We start from the raw sequence: 25,173 nt of genomic DNA on the forward strand, positions 1-25,173 counted from the left end.
CTCGTAGAAAGGTCAAAAATGTTATGCCCACTACTCTGTCCGCACCCCTGAACGTATTAAGCTGAAAATTTATATTTCTATCCTTTATGTACTAACTTAGAGCTGGTAGGGCTTTGGTCAGAATTCGTAAGCCGGAAGCAGTATTTTTTTTAAAAACAATATTTCATTATTTTATTTGGCCTTTAAAATTATTTTTATTTTCTTGATATTTAATGAGTATAATACTTATAGTGATTTTTAGTAATAAAAAAAATTTGAACAAAATCTGACAACCGGAAGTAGAACTTTTGTTTTGTGCAAGTTTCCATACATTTGCGCTCAATTTGTATCGCTATCATAGTCATCAGTTCAATATCGAATTTTGTTTTGTAACCTTCTTATATTCCTCAAATACATAGATAAAGTCATGGGTTGGTCACACCCGAATTTTTTTATATGTTAATATGAGAAGTTAGTTGCAACATATCTCAGTGGTTCACGTGCAATGCTTACAACTGAGGGGTCATGGGCTTGATCCCTGATCCAATGTTGCTGGCCAGACTTCGATTATATGTGCTCCAGGTCAATCGCTTCCTATTAGAGTACGCCAATTTATCTGATTTCATTGTTGAAATGGTTCTTACTAAATTGGTCAACAATGCATCTTCAAATGTCACCATTATTTGAATTACAAATTAAAAATAATATTTTAAATATTTATACATACGTATAAGGCCATTGGTGTCGTCTTTGGGGGCAACCCCGTAAGAACACCACAGTAAAAACGAATTAAAAAATATAGGAAAACAGATTACATTTTATTTACGTGTAAAAATAATAATGAAAGGTTTTATTATAGGTTTCACCTACTGTCATTTCTTTAGAACGCGATCATTTATCTTGGAATACTACGTTCCCTGCGGCTACAATTTGTTTCAAAGATTTAAACGAAACTGCTTTAGAAGAAGTTATTGCGTAAATATATTAATTAAAAAAATAGCATTCAATAAAATTAAAGTAACCGATTTAATTGATTTTAGAGAATACAACGCAACAGACAAAGACAGTCTACGAATATTTTTATTACAATTGGTGAAAATATCCGTTGTTGACGTGACCGATGCCGAATTGGAAGATAATCCTTTAGTGCCTCCAGAGAAATTTTTGGAAATTATGGATAGAATTCAAATAAATTTTATACCCCAAATTTTGACGTCTTTGAATTTGCCAATTAGAGTACAGAAAACCATTGTGGAGATGGGCTTATGCTATTCCATCAATTCAAAAATAGCTATGTACAATTCCATTGAGTATGTTCGGAGATTTAATATAAATTGCACATACATAACTATATACATATGTATAATATAAGAATCTGAATTTTTAGATATAGGTTCGGAAATAAGGACGAAATCGTAGAACTACCCAATTACGATGCTCATCAATTGGACGGTGAACTTTTTATTCAACTGTCAGACTTCTCAGAAGCTTATACGGTAAGTGGGTAAGACGTTCAAAATTAAGAAAATCAAAATAGAGAAATCCATCCACCAATGGACGCACTCATAGTATGAAGTTTTCTCCCGATTTTACATAGCTATGAATTCATGTCACATTGTATACATTTTAAATAATTTATGTTGTTTATTCATATAATTCAGCAAAATAACAAGAGTGGATTATATTTCAGATATACTTTCACAGTCCAACGGAAATTCCCCAATCGTTGGACAAATCTCTGGCGGGTGCACCGTTATCATTTCGTTCTGTAATTCTTAAGGTGATCAATTTGTATTCGACAGACGAAGTGCGCGAACTTTACTTGAGCCAAAGAAAATGCAGGTCAGTTTACATTGCGTTTTATATCATAAAATAGAAATCTAGTGTATGATATTTTTCTCATAGATATATGGAGGAGAATATTTTGAGTCGAAGTCCAGTTTATTCATATAGTATGTGCACTGTCGAGTGTAGAGCTCGAAAAACTTTGGAGATATGCGGTTGTATGCCACATTATTATAAAGCATTACGTAAGATACCATATTGTACATATGTATCACTATAGTGTGACTGAAAAGATTTTATCTAAAATTTATTTGCAAATTTGTAGCAAACGAACGCATTTGTCTACTTTCTGAACTGCGTTGTCTCTACACGTACCGTTCAGCACTGTCTTCTGTATCGAAGAAGGGAGGGTGTGATTGTCTTCCAACTTGCGATACCAATTATTTTACAATTTACGAGGATACCGTGTTGCAGTGGGATCGCTGGACCCAAGTCAAGTACGGTATAAGAGAGTATCCCAAGATAAGATTGAAGCGCGAAGTTTTGTATGGAATAAAGGAAGTTCTAGGTTTGTGAAGATGTTGAATAATTATTGCAATTAAATATTTTTTATGAGGTTATTTGATTCTCGAACTTTGTAGTGAACTGCGGAGGAGCTGCTGGACTATTACTTGGCTGTTCTTTTTTGACTATCATTGAAGTAGTCTACTTTGTCACTTTACGACTCTTTTGGTTCATTATGGGACGTCGACAAGACGCCGAGCTTTGAAATTGCTTACATAATGTAAAATATGCATGCGAAATTTTACCCACGAATCGGTATATATGTAGGTGCTTCAATATTATGTTTACGCATATCGCATGTACGTAGATCCACTAATGACTTTTACATGACCGAAGCGAGGCGCATAATCCAATAAAAGGCAGTTAGGATTTAGAAGTAAGCTTTTTACTTATCCCGTTTGTGTCATCCTGTTTTTCCTAAAAATAAAAAAGAAGTCCACTCACGCTCTCTCTGCACGTTATCTTTTTTTTATTTTCGGTCAGCATTTTCGCATATATCTACCATATATAGAGGACGAGCGAGGGACGTGTGTGTGGTTTATTTGAGAGGGAAGCGTACGTACTAAATATAATATATGTAGTTAATTAAGAGTTAATTTAATTATATGAGGACGTACATACTTTTGAGTGAAACGTGTCAGTGTGGATGATGTACGTACAGAATATTTCAGAGATTGATTAATTATTTTAAATTATGAATCGCAATGTTACGTAGGCTACAATTTCAACATGTTAGATTTTTAAGATTGAATAAAAAAATGAATTATAATATTGTACTTACTTCATAAACGTCTAGTATACACATGATATTACATGATATGATATATATATATATATATATATATATATATATATATATATATATATATATATATATATATATATATATATATATATATATATATATATATACACCGATACACCCAATAATGATCATACATCGCGGTAATAATATCAGAAAGTGAGGCATCGTTTGTGATTTTGTGCAGTACGGTTTTCGATGGAATATGCCGAGTGGGCGAAGGAGGGGCGCGGGGGTAGCTAGAAGCTTGGTCCGTACTGCACTCCCAACAGTATACACATTTCATTATACATATATATATATATATATATATATATATATATATATATATATATATATATATATAAATATATATATATATATATATATATATATATATATATATATATATATATATATATATATATATATATATATATATATATATATATATATATATATATATATATATATATATATATATATATATATATATATATATATATATATATATATATATATATATATATATATATATATATATATATATATATATATATATATATATATATATATATATATATATATATATATATATATATATATATATATATATATATATATATATATATATATATATATATATATATATATATATATATATATATATATATATATATATATATATATATATGGTACAATATGTATTTAATAATTATGCAGTATTACATATGTACATCAAAGTTTTGGGAAAAATGTAGAGCTGTGGGGTCGGAGTCGAAGCATTTCAAGCGGAGTCGGAGCCGTAAAAAATCAACCGACGCCGACTTCTTTTTTTATAACCTTTTTATTATCTTCACTCTGATATTATTATTTGCATTAGTATTACCGTATGTGTCAACCAGAGTCTCCAATTTTATTGAATTAAATCCACTAAGAAATTGATATTTAATAATTTCTTTATAAAAATTAAAATAGTTTTTTATTAAATTGATTTTTTGATGTATGAGATTCAAACACAAATAAATCAATTTTTATTTTTATTTATTTCATTACCAAAAATTAAATTAATTGGGCTACATGCAGTGGCGGCTCGCAGATAAGATATCTGGGGGTGCTGCGGTTGATTAAAAAAAAAAAAAGTTTATTTGGATTATATTTTACTATTAACATCAAAATTATCACAATTAAACGTTATATGTATTTTATTTCATTTAAAAATTGATTCTTCTGTCTTTTTTCCTTGAAAAAAGGTCTAGATTCTAGATAAAAGAAAAAGATCACCTTTTCGTTAAATTTTTCACTGTTCATAATCATATTTTTTTCAATTGACAGCATAGACAAAGCCGTCAATCTTTCTTGAACCATTGTGTTTCTTATATTCTATTTATTGATGAAAAACACCGGTCTGGCTCAGAGGTGGTTGAAGTTGTAAGCAGAATTTGAATAAGTTTTGTTATTTCCACACGAACTTTGGATAAATTGATTGCAAAAATAAGTTTTAAAAATATTAATAAATCATTAATACTATGCATTTCTTTCCTTGAGTAAAACACTTCTAATTCAGTTTGAAGTTTTTCTTTATCTAGCATTGGATATGATTCAACGGTTAGTAGTAGATCTTCCATTGGCATTTTCTTTCAGTACTTTTCAAAATTTTGTTTATTAAATAATATCACAGCTTTTCATTCATTAGAAAAAGTATATCTTGCTTTTATATCCTTAATAATAACATCGCACATATTTTTGGATTCTATAATATGTATGTGCGATAATATATGCATTACATATTTTTGGTTTCTATTCGCTATAAGAATCTCGTATTTGTATAATGACATTAGTAAAACTTTTTAAGTTTTCTTTAATTGAAAATGCATCGATATTACTAGATTGCATCTGGTTATAAATAATTTCTACATGCGGAATTAACTTGTGAAAAAGTTCTGACTAAAATAAAAAATTGTATTCAGTATATTGGAAGAATCTGTTATTGTTTCATCACTATTTTCGGAAGAATATTTAAGTTCTTGAAAACATTGGCTCAGCTTCTCTTGATTTTGATACCATCTTAAATACTTAAAGTGACGTGTGGAAGGAAGTGTAGAAACGTAGAAAGTGTAAGAGGTGTAGAAGGAAAGGTAAAAGGTTCAGAAGAAGTGACGAAAAGTGAGGAGCGTGTCGAGGGCGCGGCGCGCACACGAAGGCAACATGAAATGTGTATACTGTTGGGAGTGCAGTACGGACCAAGCTTCTAGCTACCCCCGCGCCCCTCCTTCGCCCACTCGGCATATTCCATCGAAAACCGTACTGCACAAAATCATAAACGATGCCTCACTTTCTGATATTATTACCGCGATGTATGATCATTATTGGGTGTATCGGTGTGCGGGCGAGCTTAATGCACGCTTAAATAATATTGATATTTTCATATAATATACATACATACATTTATGTATATAATAATATTAAATTTTTCTCAAATTCCTTGGGGGTGCTGCAGTACGCAGTGCGCATGGACGAGTAATCCCGTATTAATGTGCGCGCACAGAATACGAGAGGAAAAGCCTGTTCCTCTTGTTCCTGTTGTACCCTGCTCGCGAAAATTAAGTGAGTATGTACCGTTTACTATGCACCCTTTTTTTTGATCTTTCGACTTAAGATCTTTCGATTTTCGATCTTTGCCTTCCGATATTTGGTTTTTCGTGCATTTCACATTCGATCCCGTGGGGTAGACCCATAAATTTAGTATTCTTATAAATTTGTAATAAAATTCAAATAATGATGACAAAAAAGGGTAGGTGGAAAATTTGGTAGGAACCTTTTTATAAGCCACTTATTAAGAATGAAATCGAGTATGACAATTGTACAATTTGATAAATTGGCATATTCTGATTAGAATTGATCGATCTAAAGTCAAATACATATATATACCCAAGGCTTGACCAACAGCACCAGTTCAGGACATGAACCCATGACCCCTCAGTTTTTGTGTTTCCTGTAATTTAACATTCTGGCTCGTCACGGAGACCGTTTATTTACATATGTACATATATACAATGTACATACATATTATATATCTGATACATCATACATTTATCTGATGCATCAGCACAACGAATACTACGATTATGTCTCAGATATTTTCAGATTATATTTGTAATAAAGTAGATACATGAAGGTTACCCAGTCTTTATTTCTAATAAGGCGATTGCCCCCATCGCCCCCCAACGTGGATCCGTCCCTGAATATGACACGGTTAATCAATGGCATTTCAAAATCAGTATTTTGATTTTGAAATGCTATTTATTATTACTAATTGATGCTCACAATACATCTTATATATATGTATATATATATATATATATATATATATATATATATATATATATATATATATATATATATATATATATATATATATATATATATATATATTTATATATATTTTATAAGCTACTGATCTACTAATCATTTTCTATTTTACAGTTTTATTTTAATTTTGTTAGTAATTATAGTATTATATTATTCTTATGGTAATATACAGCATGATAGAAAAAATGCTCAAAAACCTGCTAACAATTCTTATAAATACTCATAATACATTATTATACATATATAGACATTTTGTTGTAATCACCGAGACTCTTCACAAGTGTGTTAGTATGGTTATTAGTGATTCTGTCATATAATCTACTGGTTAATTTGTTAGGAATGCCTGTGACCCAGTGGCGTAGCGTGAATTCCAGGCGCCCCCCCGCAAAATATTTTAAGGCGCCCCCCCCCCCCCGCCATATATTCATATTATTTCCTTACAGCAAAATAACTTTCTAAATTAATAATTCATACCTTTTTTACGTAGAAAAACTTTTTTCTGGACTCATTGGCAAACACGACTATTTTGTTAAAATTTAATACTAATCATTGCTAATACATTAAGTCGATGTTGTGACATAGTTGACCTTAAGTAATTTTTAATAAGTTTCAACTTGTGAACGAGCGCTCCGCAGTGGCTACAGTTACCGGAAGCGTGAGGAACAAGATGATTTAAATGATGAATTTAAATTATAAAAATTACAAATGAAGAGCTTTGCCAAATTATGAACACGTTGATCTTCTTTATTTTTACAAGGTTTATTTTCTTTTACGGAAATCAAGTATCTGATCAGGCAATGATTTGTCAAAGTCATTGACATATTAGTTGGCTAGAGACATACATAGCTTCACGATATACATATGTACATAATATATGTACATAATATATGTACATATATGTAAATCGTCATCTGATAATTGTTTTGCAGGAAAGCGAACTTTGAAACAATGTTTAAATAACGTGATACGAACCTTCATTTGCACTTAGGTTACGTTTAGTGCCGCATTAAAAATTGTTCAAAATTTCTTTTAATGGATCCTGGAATCGTATATCATGACTGAGTTCATCGAAATGCTTTTTGATTCAATTTTGGCTTCAACCCTAATATTGTTGAAATTGTTACGAATACTTCAAATTTATTTCTAAAATTACTGATCTCGCAATATGCATTTATAATCATAGACTGAGCACTGATATCATCAGCGTTTTTTGATTGAAGTAACTTTGAAACAAAGTTGAGAAACCGAAGAATTTTTCAAGAAGGACAAGTAGGAGAATAAATTCGAAACTTTCCATTTTCTTTTTTAGTTACTTTTCTTTTGATTGTTCATCATTTCTTTTACTTTTTAAAATTATTTCTGTAAGAAATTTTAAAACATCTGTACATATATGTAAACATTTGTACATATACATATATATATGTATCGAAGTGCATTAATAGAGTCTAATCTGGACGACCAACAAGCAGTGCACAATCTGTTTAAAGTAACTGATGATGAATTTTCCTTAAAAATTTCCCACCTGTTAATGTTGACAGCTAAAAATTTATAAATTTATAAATTTTTACGTTTTTACGCCTCATATAATTTTATTCTATTGTTTTAACAAAAATATATACAAGAATAAGAGAGAATTGTCAGCTATATGTAAATACAATAAAACGAGATGGAAATAGGTTAAAAAATAACAGAGGTTTTTAAAAAAATTATTGCAAAGAAATTACAGAACAAAATTACAGAAATTACAGAAATCTGCAAAAAAGGCACGCCGCTTTGCGGCGCCCCCCCGCACTGCGGGGTCTGCGGGCGCGGTAGTTACGCCACTGCTGTGACCAATGGAATATTATTTAAGGCAAACAGTTTTTTCAGTTTTGTATTTGATTTTGAAAGAAGTCTTTGGACTAAGCAAATACTTAGAACGCCCGCCCCAGACTAGTTTCATTATAATTAACGAAGCGGCCGTCGAGTATATGTACATACATACAAAAGGTGCGAAGATGATTACGTGCAAATACGACTACGTGCGGTCACACGCGTCGTTTGTTCCCTTTCTTTCGGAGATGTTTATCCTTTTGTGCAATCCGGAGGGTTGGTTTTAAAGAGGAGGGCCGAAGACACGCGATACAATGGTGGTCCTCCGCGTAAAGCGACCGGTAAAAACCCTCCGGAACGACTGCGGACACAATGGAGCGTTAACCGGGGTCGGGGACTCTCTCTCGACGAATAAAGATAGCAGTTTCTTTATCTGGCCGGCTGGATGCGGCGGTCCATGGGGTTTCGGTCCATAGGTAATTTCGCAGTTTGTTAGATGCAAAAGCGACGCGCGAAAAAGCTGGCAGTTATCTGACGGCTTATACGGTCGCAGCTACTCGTTTCGCGTCATCAGATACGCGCCAACTGACGCTCGAATACGACAATTTTGTCCCCGTGATGTTAGGATTTGAGTTTTTTCCATCAAAAAAGGTTGTTTTATATACTCTTTGAGTGTTGTGTTTGTATGTGTGTGTGCTTGCGTGTGTATTATCTCAGTATTCTATTGTACTCGTATGTAAAGGCGAACTGAAGCGTATTATATATGTAGGTATATTGTAAGATATTATGTACATGAAATTTATGTCCCTACAAGATGCATTGTAATATATTGAAATACAGTCGGAGACATAGAAAATGCCGCATAACTGCATAGTACGTTCAATTTGGGTTTTTTCTCGGAACTCTGTTTCGATTGTTTTCATTTTTTGTTTTTGAGTATGGCGTACTTCAGGTACTCGATATTTGATACAATAAAAGTGTTTAAGGTTCGACAGTTTTTTGTTAGAAGTCATTGCGCAAAGCATCTCGCAAAAATTGGATAACTCGAAACAGATGTCGATTGTTTTAAAATCAAAAATTATTACGTTATTCGAAGCAAATATTTTTATACGTGAAAAATCCCGTCGAGTAAGATTTGGAAAGAGCCAAGTTCGTCAATTTTTGAAAAAATATTTCTTACATTTAAAATGCGAAAAAACCATCTAAATTGGGTTGAGAACCATAGGCATTGGACTGTCGATGATTGGAAAAGGGTCGTAGTTCCTTAAAAATCGAAGCTCAATTTCTTTGGCAGGATGGGATGTGCATGGTTCGGCGGAAAGTTGGCGAAAGATTCCGCGCGGAATGCATTTCTCCGGTCGTTGCGCATTCACCCCATTTAATGGTTTAAGGGTGTATGACCGCATATGGTTTAGGATCCCTGACCATTATTGAGGGAATAATGAATGCAGAAAAGTACAAAAGTGTGCTTTTAAACATTCAAAAATCCGATTTATCAAGCGATTCTGCACCATGTCATCGCGCTCGAGCAGGGAATACAATTTCGATTTTTTTTTTGCCTAAATATTTTACTAAATGATTAATAATATCCTTTATCACTTACAGATCACAAAATTTAAGAATATACTGGGCATCAAATCCTTAGAATGGCCGGGAAACCATCATGATCTGAATCCAATCGAAAACCTATGGGTTATTTTAAAGAGAAAATTGGCAAAACGACGTGCATCAAATATCATAGAATTGCTTAAAAATATAACCGAAACTTGGGATAATGATATTACGATGGAATGTTTAATTTCACTGTACGAAATCAACACAAATTGGCATTTTTTTAAAATTGAAGTTTACTGATACACCTTCAAACCCCCCATTCAAGCATTCTTTGAAAATTACAATACCGAACATAATTTAAAAAAAATGTAAAAATAGTCGAGTGTGGCATTTTCTACGTCTCCGACTGTACATATAATATATCATATATAAGAAGTTTAAGGGATTTTTTAAAATTAATATGTATGAAAAAAATTTGGATGTGACCAACCCATGACTTTATCTATTTATTTGAGGAATATAAGAAAGTCACAAAACAAAATTCTATATTGAACCGTACAGACACATTCACACATATCGGCAGCATTATGAAATACTAATACATAGCTATGACAGCATTTTCGATACAAAATGAGCGCAAATGTATGGAAACTTGCACAAAACAAAAGTTCTACTTCCGGTTTTCGGATTTTGTTTAAATTTTTTTATTAATTAAAATCACTATAAGTATTATACACAATTAATATCAAGAAGATTAAAATAATTTATAAGGTACCAAATTAAAATAATGAAATATTGTTTTAAAAAAAAACTACTTCTGGTTTACGAATTCTGACTATATCGTTATGGGCTCTAAGTTAATACACAAAGAATATAAATATAAATTTTCAGCATGATAAATTCTGCGGTCTGGGCAGAATAGTGGGCACAACATTTTTGACCCTTCTAAGAAGAAAAAATCCCACTTCGAGTTTATACAATTTAGTGATTTTTTTTTATTTTCATCAAATTGATACGAGAATAATACTTAAATTTTTTCATGAATCATCTTTAAGGGTCGAAAAAAATGGTGGAGGAAAAATCAAACGGGAGTAATCTGCCACTTCCGGTTGACGGATGCTTATCACATTTTATAAATAACTTGGTATTAAGCTTATATTTCTAGATATGAAATTTTAGTTAATAAACTAAAAGTTTTTGAGAAAAACATAAAAAACCTCGATTATCTATAGTAAAAGTACTACTTTCGGTTTAGAAAAAAATATTTAAAAAATATTGGGGTCTAGAATTTATATTTTTTATTACATGTAAAAAAGCCGTTTAATTAGCCATTTGGGAGATAATTGAATTCAAAAACATAAAAAAAGAGGACACCAATAACCAATAAAGAGGTACAATTTCTGGTCAACTTAAAATTTTGAAAAAAATTTACATCGTAACGATAAAAATTTCAGTTTGTTTCGTTTCGATAGAATTAACGGTGTTCAAAAAATCACCAAAATAACAGATACACACATCTTTTCTAGATCATGAAAACGTGATCAGTGATCGATTCTGAGTTCGAAACAGTCAAAATTTCGAGTTCGAATTTTCCCATGACACAAAACTTCGATAATAAACTTATGGTGTTCCATCATATTATAGTACATACAAATGTAGATTGTTTTTTATTTCTATAATGACATTGACAATAAAGAAATTGAAATAGCAATGGGTGGGTCACGTAACTACAAAAAAGAATAATGAAAAATAATTAATTATATAAGATAAAATAAAGCTTACGGATGTGAGCTTTGACATGATATATGTATGTACATATGTTTATTCATACATACATATGTATGCATGTGTGTATGTGTGTATGTTCAACGTGTCACGATTTTATTGTATTGACATAATTTTTATAAATAAAATATTATCATTCGATAATTATATAAGTACATATGTATTTATTTACATTACTTCTGTGGGTTGTTGATATTCAACACGAATATAAACTCTCAGGAATAGTTTATAATGGAAAAAGTTTCATTTCATGACTGGAAAAGTTCAAAAGCTTCATATGCTTCAATGTGCATGAGAAAAGTATGAAACAAGAGTTTCATGTAAATATAAATTTATTGTTATTTAGAATCAATGAGTAAAATAATAATTTTCATGAATTTATTTATTTTTATTTGCGAAATATGTACATTGATCTCACACTATTAAACGCAAACTATATATCTAAAAACATAATATATTGGCAAATAAAATTATGTTCTTTAAATTTTAAATTTCGATTAAGGGTAATAAATAAGCGAAACGCTTTGATTATTTTTTCGGGAATAAATTTTTATTAGCCAATATATAATTTCGAAAGAGACTTTGTATATATGTAACCTTCGGTTGTTCGTTCGTAGACAACACATTTGATTTTTTTTTTTTTCGATTCATAGGCGCCGATTCAATTTTTTTCGATTCAAAGGATTCGAAGTCCTCAAGGGCGCAAGTGCCACCGGGGGCGCAGGTGCCAGGTGTGCAGGCACTGGATTCTGGTGTACATATAATGTCGAAAGAGACTTAGTATATATATATATATATATATATATATATATATATATATATATATATATATATACATATGTATAAGTACATATGTATACACATATATAGATATGTATATGTACATAAATGTATAGTAAAATCATAACATTATTCCCACCATCATGTGTGTACTAGAGAAGAACCTGAAAGATGAAAAGAGGGGTTGGGTGTTTTCAAGAGCTTAGTACACAGTGCGTAGTGTCGTCACACAGCAACGCCGAAGTCCGGTTATTTTATGACCAGAACATCGTGTGTGATAAGTGACGGTTGTTATGCGAGGGTGGCCATAAATTCGGCGCGCGTTTCAGGCGTCTCGCATTCTTGGGTTGTAATGGAGGCTTCACAGTTGCAAAGTGGGGCCCCATTACTGCCCATAAACTGCCGAGCAGATAACAACTGTTTGCGCCATCTCCAAGGGGAGATGGTGCACACCCACGCAAGAAAAAAACGGGTATAAAGTGAGTAGACTCTGAAGAGACGTCTGCAAAGACTGTTAGAGTCAAACACGTCATGGACGACGTCCGCCCCACAAAGGACAGTTTTCTGAAGACTGTTTCCTGTCGACGAGCATCTAGGAAGTTGTTATCGTCGCGGTTTCTTTTCACTTTGTAGCCACAATGAGGAAATAATGGTTATGGGCTTATAATGGCCACGCTAAGTGACAATGTCGACGTTATTGCACAACTCTGCTGCAGCTTTATAAAAGGTCTTGAAATCAGATTAATATTACATACATATGTATGTATGTGAGTTTCTTGGGTGAGAAACAATACGAATATTCCATTTCACGTATTCTTTGTTGGCAATAGGGTTCTTATTTCAACGTTTAAAAATGATCACAAATACATATATATATATACATACATATATACATACATACATACATTCAATTGTTTTTTAAAAGTTTATTTTATTTTAATATACATAATGTACATCTTTGTGATGTAATTACCAAAAAGTGTAAAAATTGCGAGACATATCGATTATCATCTATTGATTAAGACATTTATGAATATATTAGACAAACATTTTTGTAGAATTTTATAAATCGGCAAATTCGAGATGCTGAAAACTAAAACTTTGCATGAAATAGGACAAGAGAGCCAATATGTTGGAACCGTTTCCAGGGGATTTAATAAATTGGTAAATTTTGATAGGAAGTGATCAACCTGAATTCACATTTCCAAGGTCTGGCCAGCAGTACCGGCCAAGGATTGAACCCGGGACCACTCATTTGAAAGCATTACACGATAACTACTGATCTATGTTGCTGGTTAAAATAAAACGCTAGTAATTAATTAATACACTTTTAAATGTGGACTGCCTTCAATTTTAACCAATTAAACTCCGGCCAAATACCTACGACTCTCAAATAGTGTATTTTTTCAAAAAGAATCATTGACCTAAAATTTTTAAATTTAATTTTTGACGTCGTCTAGAGGCTAAAAATCGTATTTGTCATATATTTCAACATTGCATATTTAATTTGCTAAGAATTTCAATCGCAAGGTAATAAAGTATCCCATACAGATTTTTTAAGGCCTCTTTAGCTAAGCCTTTTAATATGATGGCGTAATTATGACCCTGAATGCTAGTTAACATCTGCCCTAAATTGATTGTAAGCCGCGTCTCTTGCGTTTGTTGCAATTCGCATATTTCGAGCCGCTCAAAACCGCGCTTTATTAATTTATCGTCCGTATTAGTTGACAATGCTGGAGCGTTCTTGGCTTCGCTCCAGTGCTCAAAGCGGCCATTGTTACTTTGGCTAGTTGGAATTGCTCGTTCGCTAACCACTCTGCAACATAAATCCATTAAATTTTTACGAGAAGAACTGAAGGAATTGCCTGCAATCGGTCAATGTTCCGCAGAAACAGAACCAAATATTTACGTAATGAATTGAATTGAAATCATTAAAATATTTAGTTATTTAAAAATAGTTCCACCAGAACAAAACTTAAAAATTTCGGGTGTGACCAACCCATGACTTTATCTATGTATTTGAGGAATATAAGAAGGTTACATAACAAAATTCGATATTGAACTAATAATTATGATAGCGATACAAATTGAGCGCAAATATATGGTACAAGACAAAAGTTCTACTTCCGGTTGTTGGATTTTGTTCAATTTTTTTTAATTTAAAATCAGTATAAATATTATACACATTAAATATCAAGACGATTAAAATAATTTAAAAGGTCAAAATAAAATAATGAAATATTGTTTTAAAAAAAATACTACTTTTGGTTTACGAATTCTGACCAAAACGATAGCAGCTCTAAGTTAGTACATAAAAAATACAAATATAAATTTTCAGCTTAATAAGTCCAGGGGCGTGGACAAGACGATTAAAATAATTTAAAAGGTCAAAATCAAATAAAGAAATATTGTTTTAAAAAAAAATACTACTTTCGGTTTACGAATTCTGACCAAAACGTTAGCAGCTCTAAGTTAGTACATAAAGAATACAAATATAAATTTTCAGCTTAATAAGTCCAGGGGCGTGGACAGGATCCAGGCGACAACATTTTTGAGCTTTCTAAGAGGAGAAAATCCCAATTCCGGTTTATTAAATTTTGTTTTCATCACATTGATAGAAGAATTATACTTGATTTTTTTCGTGAAGATCACACATGTCGAAAAAAATAGTGGAATAAAAATCGAACAAGAGTAAACTGCCACTTCCAGTTGAGGGATGCTTACTAAATTTTATACATAACTTGGTATTACGCTTAAACTTCTAGATATGAATTTTCAGTTCAATAAAACAAAAGGTTTCTGAGAAAAACATAAAAAGCTTCGATTCTCTAGAGTAAAAGTACTACTTCCGGTTCAGATAAAAATATTTAAAAAATATAAGGTTATAAAAATTATTATTTATATTACATGTCAAAAAGATTTAATCCGATAGGGCTAGCTGTTTGGGAGATAATCGAATTCAAAAACTTAAAAAAAAGAGGATACCTATAAGGGGAGGTACCATTTCCGGTCAACTTAAAAATTTACGTCGTGTCGATAAGGATTTCAGTAACCGATACTTAGTTTCGGTTCGATAGGACTAACGGTGTTCAAAAAAATCCCCAAAATACACAGACACACAGACACACACACACACACACATTTTTTCTAAATCATGAAAACGTGATCAGTAATCGATTCTGAGTTCGAATCAATCAAAATCTCGAGTTCGAATTTTCGCATGATCACAAAACTTCATGTATTGTTACTACGTACTTAGATAAAGTAAAAATTAGATGTGTCTGAGGACAAGCCTAACCCAAGAGTACATACATATGTATGTACATATATGTATGACGTCCCTAGGCAGATTGGTTTCAGCGCCTCTCATATTTTTTTAAACAATAAATTTTATATTAGGTACAATTTTTATTCAAAATAGGCACGTTTTTTGTTCAATATATAATATTAATAAAATAATAATAAGCCCTGCAAACTCGAGATATGTATTTGGGATACTATGTCAATATATGGGCGCTGATTATAAACAACTTTTATCGCATGCTGTCAAGGGGTAAAATGCTGAAGATAGTACTTCAGCTCAGGGATGAGATCGCTATATTTCTACAATAAAACCAACAACCTACATATGTCAGAACTATTTCAAAACAAACTGGATAGCTAAGCTAACTTATTTCACAAATATTCTTTGCATTTTGAATGACTTTAACTTAAGAATGTCATCTTGTTTTACAATCGCAGACATTACGGATGGGTTGAAACTAAGACTAAAATCATGGAAGATTCGTGTTTCAAAAGATTGCTATGACATGTTTCACAATTTGGCTGATTCATTCACGAGGGAGGAGAGGGGCTTAATATGATATGACGTCTTTGCGCGATGTAATCAGTTGTCATTTGACAAATTAATCCGAGCGATTCCATTTCTCTTTCCCACCAGATGACGATCCACGAAAGGGAAAAGGATGGATACGAAATCTATTTTTTCGAGTTTGAGTAGCACCTTTTTATTTTTCTCATATCTCTGTATTTTTTTTTCGATAATTGTGGTGCATTGGAGATTATAGTAATGGCACAATGGTCCAAACTTAATACTTATATCAGTAATTGGATGTGATGTATTTTTTGATTTTGATATTCTTCGATTTGGACCTCACAGGGATATTTTGTGTTCACGGTTGGTTCTTGTATGTACATACAATGTAAATATTATACATACATATATTGGTGTTGACTGTTGATACTAGACATTCCCAATTTTTCTCCTTATATTTCATTATTATTATGTACAAATGTGTTATGTGACTAATTATATTATTGCTTGAACTTTTGTTTTTATGAATTGTGTGAATAAATATGTATTTAATTTATTTTGTTTCTTTTCTGTTAGCCAGCAGCATAGCTCGGACGTTAAGCTTCTGCTTACCGTCAAGAAGGTGCCGGGTTCTATCCCTGAATGAAAATGAATTTTTCAGAGTATGCTGTTGGTCAGACCTGGATTTGTGACTCCAGGTTGATCGTTTCCTATCAGAGTTTGCCAATTTTCTCTGATTTCATTGTTGAAACGGTTCCCGGAAAAAAAATTGGCTAAAATTCCTTCCTACCTACTATGTCACCACTATTTTGAAATTTGATGGATGTACAATAAAAATTTATGTACAATTCATAGATGTCTCGTTAATTTGCGAGTTTTTTCAGTGTCTCGCAATTCAACGACTTATAATAAAAAATGCTGCATTTGTATTTGTAATTGGCCAGGAAGGCGCATTGGGATTTACCTGTAAGGCCTTCCTGGTATTATGTAAAATAAAAAAAAAAAAAAATATTTTTGACCATTGTGGCGCAATATGAATTCCTGTAATACCACAATGGTTCAAACTTTAAATAAATAAATATGCAGAGATAACCATGCATAATATTCACATTTTGAATTTCGATATACATATAATATATACGAGATATATATAAGAAAACCGAACGCATATTTTACATTACATAATATGTACTTAAATGAAACTTCTTTATGTAAAATACATACACACTAGATAAGAAACCTGTTAGGTTTGCGAGGCTATTCTCAAAAATGCTAAGAGGGAGGAGCTGAGAGCGTCTTCCGACCATCTTACTTTATCTAAACGGTGCATAAGAAAGTGCAACGTTTTATGACACGTTCGGTCGAATAAAACCAATTCACCGGCTTCCCTCCCAAAAATATCTATTATATAATACTAGTTTTATGCCCGTTGAACGGGTGCTTTCGGATTGATACATGATTTAAAATAAAGTTACAATATGAATAGTAATAATTAATCAGAATCGGAACTGAAACAGAAATCGGAAATCGATTATGCCAATTAAATTATGCAATAAAAAGTTGAAATCCGAATCGGAATCGGATAATATAAAAAATACGTATTTTTACATCGCGGGACGTAAGCAAAAATGTATGTAATTTACAAAACCCAATACCCATAATTATGTATAAACAAACCCCGGTCATTGACTTCGCAACCTTGAATATTATAAATTATGTACATATACACACAAACACACATATATATATATATATATATATATATATATATATATATATATATATATATATATATGAGTTCGGTCTTTCGTGTCATGCGGGGAAGACGTGCTTCTGCGTTCTTCCCGCTATTACTCGCTTAAACCCGGCTATTGCACGAAATTTAACTTAACCATCTAATCACTTATTTTACTAATTGCATCCTAGTATAATTTAAGTGTAAAAATAAACAGCAAATCGGTCGTAAAAAGCGGTTTTATATCAGTTATTTCGAAAAATTTTGTGCTAATTTTTGTGTCAAATCGGTGTCAAACGAGATACATCTCCCTACCTGAATACAAAAAAAGGGTCCTTCGCCAGTCAAGTCGGTCCCACAGAAGCAATAAATCTTCCACATAATTGCTTCCAGCCAAAAATCTTTAACGAACTTTACTTAATAGAATAATAGCAAACAGAAACGGTGTTTCCCAACTGTCTATCAGTTCTTTTTCATATTTAAATTATATTAAAGTAATTCGTGTAATTTTATATTCTTTACTAAAGTTATTATTAAAATATTAAATTGCAAACCGCACTCACATATATAAATCCGTTGTCTCCAAAGAGGCGTCTCACGATAAAGATCTGTAAAAAAGATCTGTAAAAAAGATCTGTAAAAAAGTAGTATAACAATTGCTAATCTATTATTATCATAACTAACTACTTTCACTTACAAAGTAACCCTGTTAAATGGCATGTAATAACTCATAAGTGATCCAAGTGATACCTAGGATGACTATCTGTCAAAGCTGACCACAGAGAAGAGTCTATGGCGGTAAGAACTCACTCCTTGAATGGAAATCTCTCTCAAGTACCGCCTTTTTCTCAACACATCTTGGATAAATGCGAGAAAAATAATATCCAAACCTCCAACAAGGTAAGAGTGACGATGGATGATAGCTTAGCTAATAGAAACCTGTATTTAGCCACGTACAATGTAAGAACGTTATCGAGTGAAGGAAGTGTGCTTGCATTAGAGAATGAACTAGAAAGTATCAAATGGGATTTAGTAGGACTTATCGGAACTAAGCGACATATCGGAACGTATATGCTATGTAGTATTAAGAATCTCGAGCAGGTACACTTGTCAAATCTTCCAAGTGTACGCCCCCACATCTAGCCACCCAGACGAGGAAATAGAAGACTTCTACGAAAAACTACAGGGCGCATACGATAATAGCCGCCACCACTTTAAAATAATCATGGGCGACTTTAACGCAAAAATAGGACAAAAGGCAAACACAGAAAGAGCAGTAGGCAATTTTGGTACCGGCCAAAGAAACGACAGAGGCGATCGCCTCATAGAATTCGCAGAACACAACAGGCTCTTCATCACTAATTCATTTTTCAGGAAAAACACCAACAATAAGTGGACTTGGGAGAGTCCTAAAGGAGACAGAAACGAGATCGATTTCATCCTAACAAATGCCCTGCACTCCGTTAAAGACGTTAGTGTTTTAAGTAAAGTAGATATAGGTAGCGATCACAGATTAGTCCGTGCCAAGATGGCCATTAATATAAATTGCGAACGTAGGAAATTAATAAAAGGATGCAGTAACTCTCCAGATTTCGCTCAACTAAGGTCTAGGAAAAAGGAATTCGAACTCGAACTTGGAAATCGATACGGGAAATTAAACCCAGAAGCAGACATCGAGGAATTGAACACTGTAATTAGTTCGGTTCTAACCTCAACAGGTAAGAAATTAGGTGGATTCAGGAAACAGATTAAATTAAGCAAAATTTCAGCGGAAACAAAAAACCTAATTAAGCATAAAAGGAATTTAGATAGGGATAATAATAAGCAAGAATACAATCTAGTAAATAAGGAAATTAAGAAGAGAATAGTCAGGGATGTCAGGGATTTTAATAGCAAGCTAATAGAAAATACCATTAAGAATAACCGCAGCCTGAAAAAGTGCAAACAGGATCTTTTCTTAGGCAAAAACCAAATGATCGCAATCAGATCAGAGAGCGGAGTAATAATTAGGAATAGAGAAGAAATCATAGACAGAGTTTACACGTTCTATGCAAAACTATACGAGAACGACAACGGCCAATTCCCCACTCTGGAATCGACACACGGCCAAAGGGTTCCTGCAGTATTGCCTAGCGAAGTAGAGGCCGCGCTAAAAACTGCAAAGAATGGTAAAACCCCAGGGGAAGATAATATTCCCATTGACTTACTAAAATGTGGCGGCCCCCCCCTAATTAATATCTTAGCTAGGCTTTTCAGCAAATGCATCCAGAACCAAGCTATACCAGAAGGATGGAATAACGCAACTATCATTTTAATACACAAAAAAGGCGACAAAAGCGATATCAAGAACTACCGACCCATTAGTCTACTTTCAGCGGTCTACAAGCTCTTCACGAAGGTTATTACAGAAAGGCTGAAGAATATCCTCGACGAGAACCAACCTATAGAGCAGGCAGGGTTTAGGGCAAATTTCAGCACAATGGACCACCTCCAAGTAGTTGGCGAACTAATCGAGCGCGCCAACGAATATCAACGGCCATTGTGCCTAGGTTTCGTCGATTATGAGAAAGCCTTCGATACAGTTAGTCATAATGCAGTACTTAACGCTCTAAAAACACAGGGAGTGCCGGAACCCTATGTGGGACTGTTAGCTGCAATATATAAGAATGCCACAGCTTCGGTTAAAATTTTTTCAGGTACAGATAGATTTAGCATAGGAAAAGGAGTAAGACAAGGAGATACAATCTCGCCCAAGTTATTCAATGCGGTGCTTGAGGGAGTTTTCAGGAAATTGGATTGGGATACAGCCGGAGTAAGCATCAATGGTCGCTTTTTGAGTCACCTTCGGTTCGCAGACGATATAGTTTTAGTAGCTCGTGATTCAGCTGACCTACTTATCAGACTAACACAGCTGGATAGGGAAAGTAGAAAAGTAGGATTAAAAATTAACGTAGATAAGACTAAACTAATGTTCAATAGTTATTGCATGCCTGATAGCATCCCCTTAGATGATAAACCAGTAGAAGTAGTAAATAGTTATTTATATTTAGGTCAAATAATTGACATGTCTGGTAGTAAAAATGAAGAGATAAAGAGACGTATGAAATTAGGGTGGAGTGCATTTGGACGGATGAATGCTGTTTTTAAATCAAAAATGCCACTCTGCCTGAAGAAAAGGATCTTTGATCAATGCGTTTTGCCAGTGATGACGTATGGATGTGAAACTTGGACACTGAACGCCAAGATGCAAAATAAAATCCAATGCACTCAAAGAAGTATGGAACGCTGTATGCTTGGCATAACGAGGAAAGACAGGAAGCGGAACACGTGGGTGAGAAATATGACAAGGGTAGTGGACATAGTGAATAGAGTGAAGAGATTGAAATGGCAATGGGCGGGTCACGTAGCTAGGAGGATGGACGACAGGTGGACAAAAGAAGTGCTTGAATGGTACCCGAGAGAAGGCAAAAGAGTAAAAGGAAGACCGCAAGGAAGATGGGTGAACGAAATTAGGAAAATGTGCGGAATGAGATGGATGAGTGTTGCGCAAAACAGAGACGAGTGGAAGCGTGTTGGAGAGGCCTTCATCCAGCAGTGGATGGCGAATGGCTGTAAATGATGATGATGATGATATATATATATATATATATATATATATATATATATATATATATATATATATATATATATATATATATATATCATATACAATTGTGTTATTTAAGCATTTTGCTTATCGCCACTATAGTCGAACGGTCTGCGAAGAGTGCTCTGGAATCGCGGGTCGTAGGTTCGATCCCGCGATTTGAAATTAATTTCATTTTTCAAAATGAAATTAATTTCATATTCATTTCATTTTCAGTTAAAATATAAATAAATTTCAATTAAACATATATATTTAATTGTTTAATATGAAAACAAAAAAAAAATGGTTAAAAACCTCGCTAAATAAAATTATTATAATTACGTATTTTTATATTGCGAGAACGAAAAATTCAATTGATGTTTAAAAAAAAGACCATTTTAAGAATCAACTCTTGGCTTCGTGGTTGAGACCGTTGAACTCAGGTATACCTATAAGAGGATATTTCGAGGTCACTAGTTCGATACCGCGGCAAAGTCTCGACGAATGAGTTTATACAAAGTTTAGACTTTTTATCTTTAGTTTATGTTATGTTAGGACACACACACACAGATTACCGTCTTTATATATATGATATATAATAATTCCATATAATGTGTGTATTCTCAAATAAACTTCAACAATTTCCCAAGGGTCGATCGATTCCGTTTAAATTTTCCGATGACGTACGCACCGCTCACGTATGATTCGCACTGTCCACGTGTATACACACACACGTGTGTATTAGGTATTTTTAGCATTAATACGTACCCGAATCGGGCGGGGGGTAATATCAGTGTTTGCAAGAGAGGCGAGAGGCTACGTAGGGCCTCCAGCATGTGTCCCCGGGGTGCTTCTACCCCTGCCGTAATATTCCCGTGATTTCCATAACGTATCCCGCCCTTTGTTTTCCATATTTTTCTTAGCATGACCCGAAGAACGACCCAAGCCAAATTGGGTACTTTCCCACCCCACTCGGAAAACCCAATGTTTACGCACAAATTTCCGGGGATGATCTCCCACTCACTCCCCCCGATGAAAACTACCCCATGCTTATTTTTCTAGGGCGTTGAGCACTAGCTCATTCCCAGGATCGATTTTAATTGTCGGAACGAATTTTGTCGCAGACGTATCTCTAACAATCGCCACGTTTCAACGAAAAAAAATATTTTGGAAATTTATCTATTTTCCGTTTTCCGCATGGCGACCATTTCAATGTATGTATATATACATACATACAGATTTGGCTGGAGAATGGCTCGCATTTGAAAACATTATACGAAGGCTGTGTAGGAAAAATTGGTTATTGGGACATTTCACTTTGCCGGAAAATAAATATAAGCGCCATGCAATGTTTGCCAGGCGTGGTGAACGTTTTCGAGCTTCCGCTTTCGGATCAGCTTGATTGAACTTGTATCTCTCGCTGGATCGTAAATATTGGAGTTAGTATTCAGACGAAATTTTGTATTATTATTATGTACATACATATGTATATGTATGTAACTGCCTGTGAAAATGATTTAAAATGTAAGAAGAACGCATCTAGCTATAATAAATAATATTTTAGTGATAGGAGAAAATTAAATACATACATTATATTATTACAATTATGATGGAAATAAAACCTTTGATCAGACGTGCATACATTTGTATAAACATATATGTATGTATAAGTACATATATGTATGTTTCTATATGTATATAAAAACATACATATGTAAGCGCAATAAAGATATGGCGTTGAAAATGTTAAAGATGTCATCGCATTTTTACGTTGTAATAAAGATTACATACACTACGTTCGTCTAAGAATTTAAAAGTATCGGTTCTTCAGAACCGACAAATAAATCGCTCTCCCTTTCTCCCACCTTGGTTTATTGCTGAAAGTCGAACATAAAAAATAAGAGGGGAACGCGAATGATACATTACTTTTATGCCGTTGTTACACAGCTACGTAATAACATTATATATTTTTTTATGTGAGGCAATTTAGAGTGTTGCGGGAAAAAAAACTCGACGGATGATTAGATCAACGGAGAACACGTCAATCAAAATTTTCTTATGGGGGAAAAATGGTTGGAGATTTATGTCCGACAGCTCAGAATAGCATTTAACCTCATTTAAATTTGGTGCAAATTAAATTTGCGTCATTAAGTGCAACAAAGAACAAAGGTGCTACGAATGAAATAAAAATATGTACCGATTTGTCACTTAGGCATATGCATACTATCAGTGGCGTGAGCTGAAATTCTCTCTCTTTTTGTCGTACAGCCTTACTTAATGTGCACGAACAGGATACAAGAGGAACAGCCTGTTCCTCTTGTATCCTGCTGGTGCACATTAAGTAAGGCTATACGACAAAAAGAGAGAGAATTTCAGCGCACGCCACTGCATACTATGCATATGCACATATTTTAGTAAAGTGAACCAGATAGAGACGCGTAAATTGCGGTCACATTATGTAAACAAATGTTATAAAAACCATTAAATGACCATTGATCGATACTTAATACAAATAGTCAGCAGTATATTGCTAGTTACTGATAGGTTCCGGGTTCGAGCCCTGCTAAGACCTCGACTGAAAATAATTATACGTTGTATGATTTGATGTATTTTTGGTGCTGCTGGTAAGATTCGGATATTTTTAACCCCAAACCAATTATTTATTATCAGAGTTTGCCAATTTATCTAATTTAACTGTTGAAATGCTTCATTTAAAATTGGCTATCTACCCTCTATTTGTCACCACTGTCTGATATATAGTGACATTTCGATACCACGTGGTCAAAGCATTATTGGAGTAGAATTAAAACTGTGGTTTAATTGTAGGTGTGTTTGCGTGAGTAGGATGTGTGATGAAATAGTGCATGGACGTTTGGCTGACGAACTTTTGACCGAACGGCCATTTGGCTGAACGAGCATTAGGCCGAATGGATATTCCACCGATTGAAAATTTTAATTGCTTTAATTTATTTATAATCAGCAGTGCATGGCGAAAGGCCATGAATGATGATTATGAAAAAAGGAATAAATATGCTTAAAAAAAATATCATTGCACATTAAAATATCATTAATTTAAATAATGTAATTGCTTTTTTAAAAAACTATAAAAATGTAAATAAAACAAAAATTCAACAATGACGCACACATACTTTTGTTACTTGGATAAGCGATCCATTAAGTGTCTCAAACATCGTTTTAAATCGTCTACATATGTATGTACATACTATTAGCTAAATACAAATATTTTGATCGAAATTGTCCGTTCAGCCAAGTGTGCTTTCGGTCAAGCGTCCATTGGCCAAGTGTCTATTCAGTCAATAGTCCATCAACCGATGAAATCCCTTCCAGAATTGAATTATGCATATAATATGTACATACAAACAAATCTACGTTGCAAATGGGGATCACCAGAGATCTCACCTAACGAATCTGGAGATTCGTGTTGTATTGTATAGAGTCGAAATATGGACGCTCAAAAAGAAAGAAATGGACATGTTAGTTGCCTTCAAAATGTGCAATGCTAGAGGCGGATTTTTCCATGGATCGCAAGATGCACATCTGAACATCTCTATGACTTGTACATATCT

At 33.3% G+C, this 25,173-nt stretch overlaps 1 protein-coding gene across 1 annotated transcript; it reads left to right on the forward strand.

Annotated features, from left to right (window-relative positions):
- The first annotated feature begins 504 nt into the window (after positions 1–504).
- LOC143917405 (pickpocket protein 11-like) lies at positions 505–2,533 on the forward strand. Its single transcript, XM_077438912.1, has 8 exons — positions 505–651; positions 839–954; positions 1,020–1,289; positions 1,367–1,475; positions 1,670–1,821; positions 1,885–2,009; positions 2,090–2,332; positions 2,406–2,533. The coding sequence occupies exons 1-8, from the start codon at positions 505–507 to the stop codon at positions 2,531–2,533; spliced, it is 1,290 nt and encodes a 429-aa protein (XP_077295038.1).
- The last annotated feature ends 22,640 nt before the right edge of the window (positions 2,534–25,173 follow it).

The sequence above is a fragment of the Arctopsyche grandis genome, chromosome 1 (genome assembly GCF_051622035.1).
Source record: "Arctopsyche grandis isolate Sample6627 chromosome 1, ASM5162203v2, whole genome shotgun sequence".
NCBI lineage: Eukaryota > Metazoa > Arthropoda > Insecta > Trichoptera > Hydropsychidae > Arctopsyche > Arctopsyche grandis.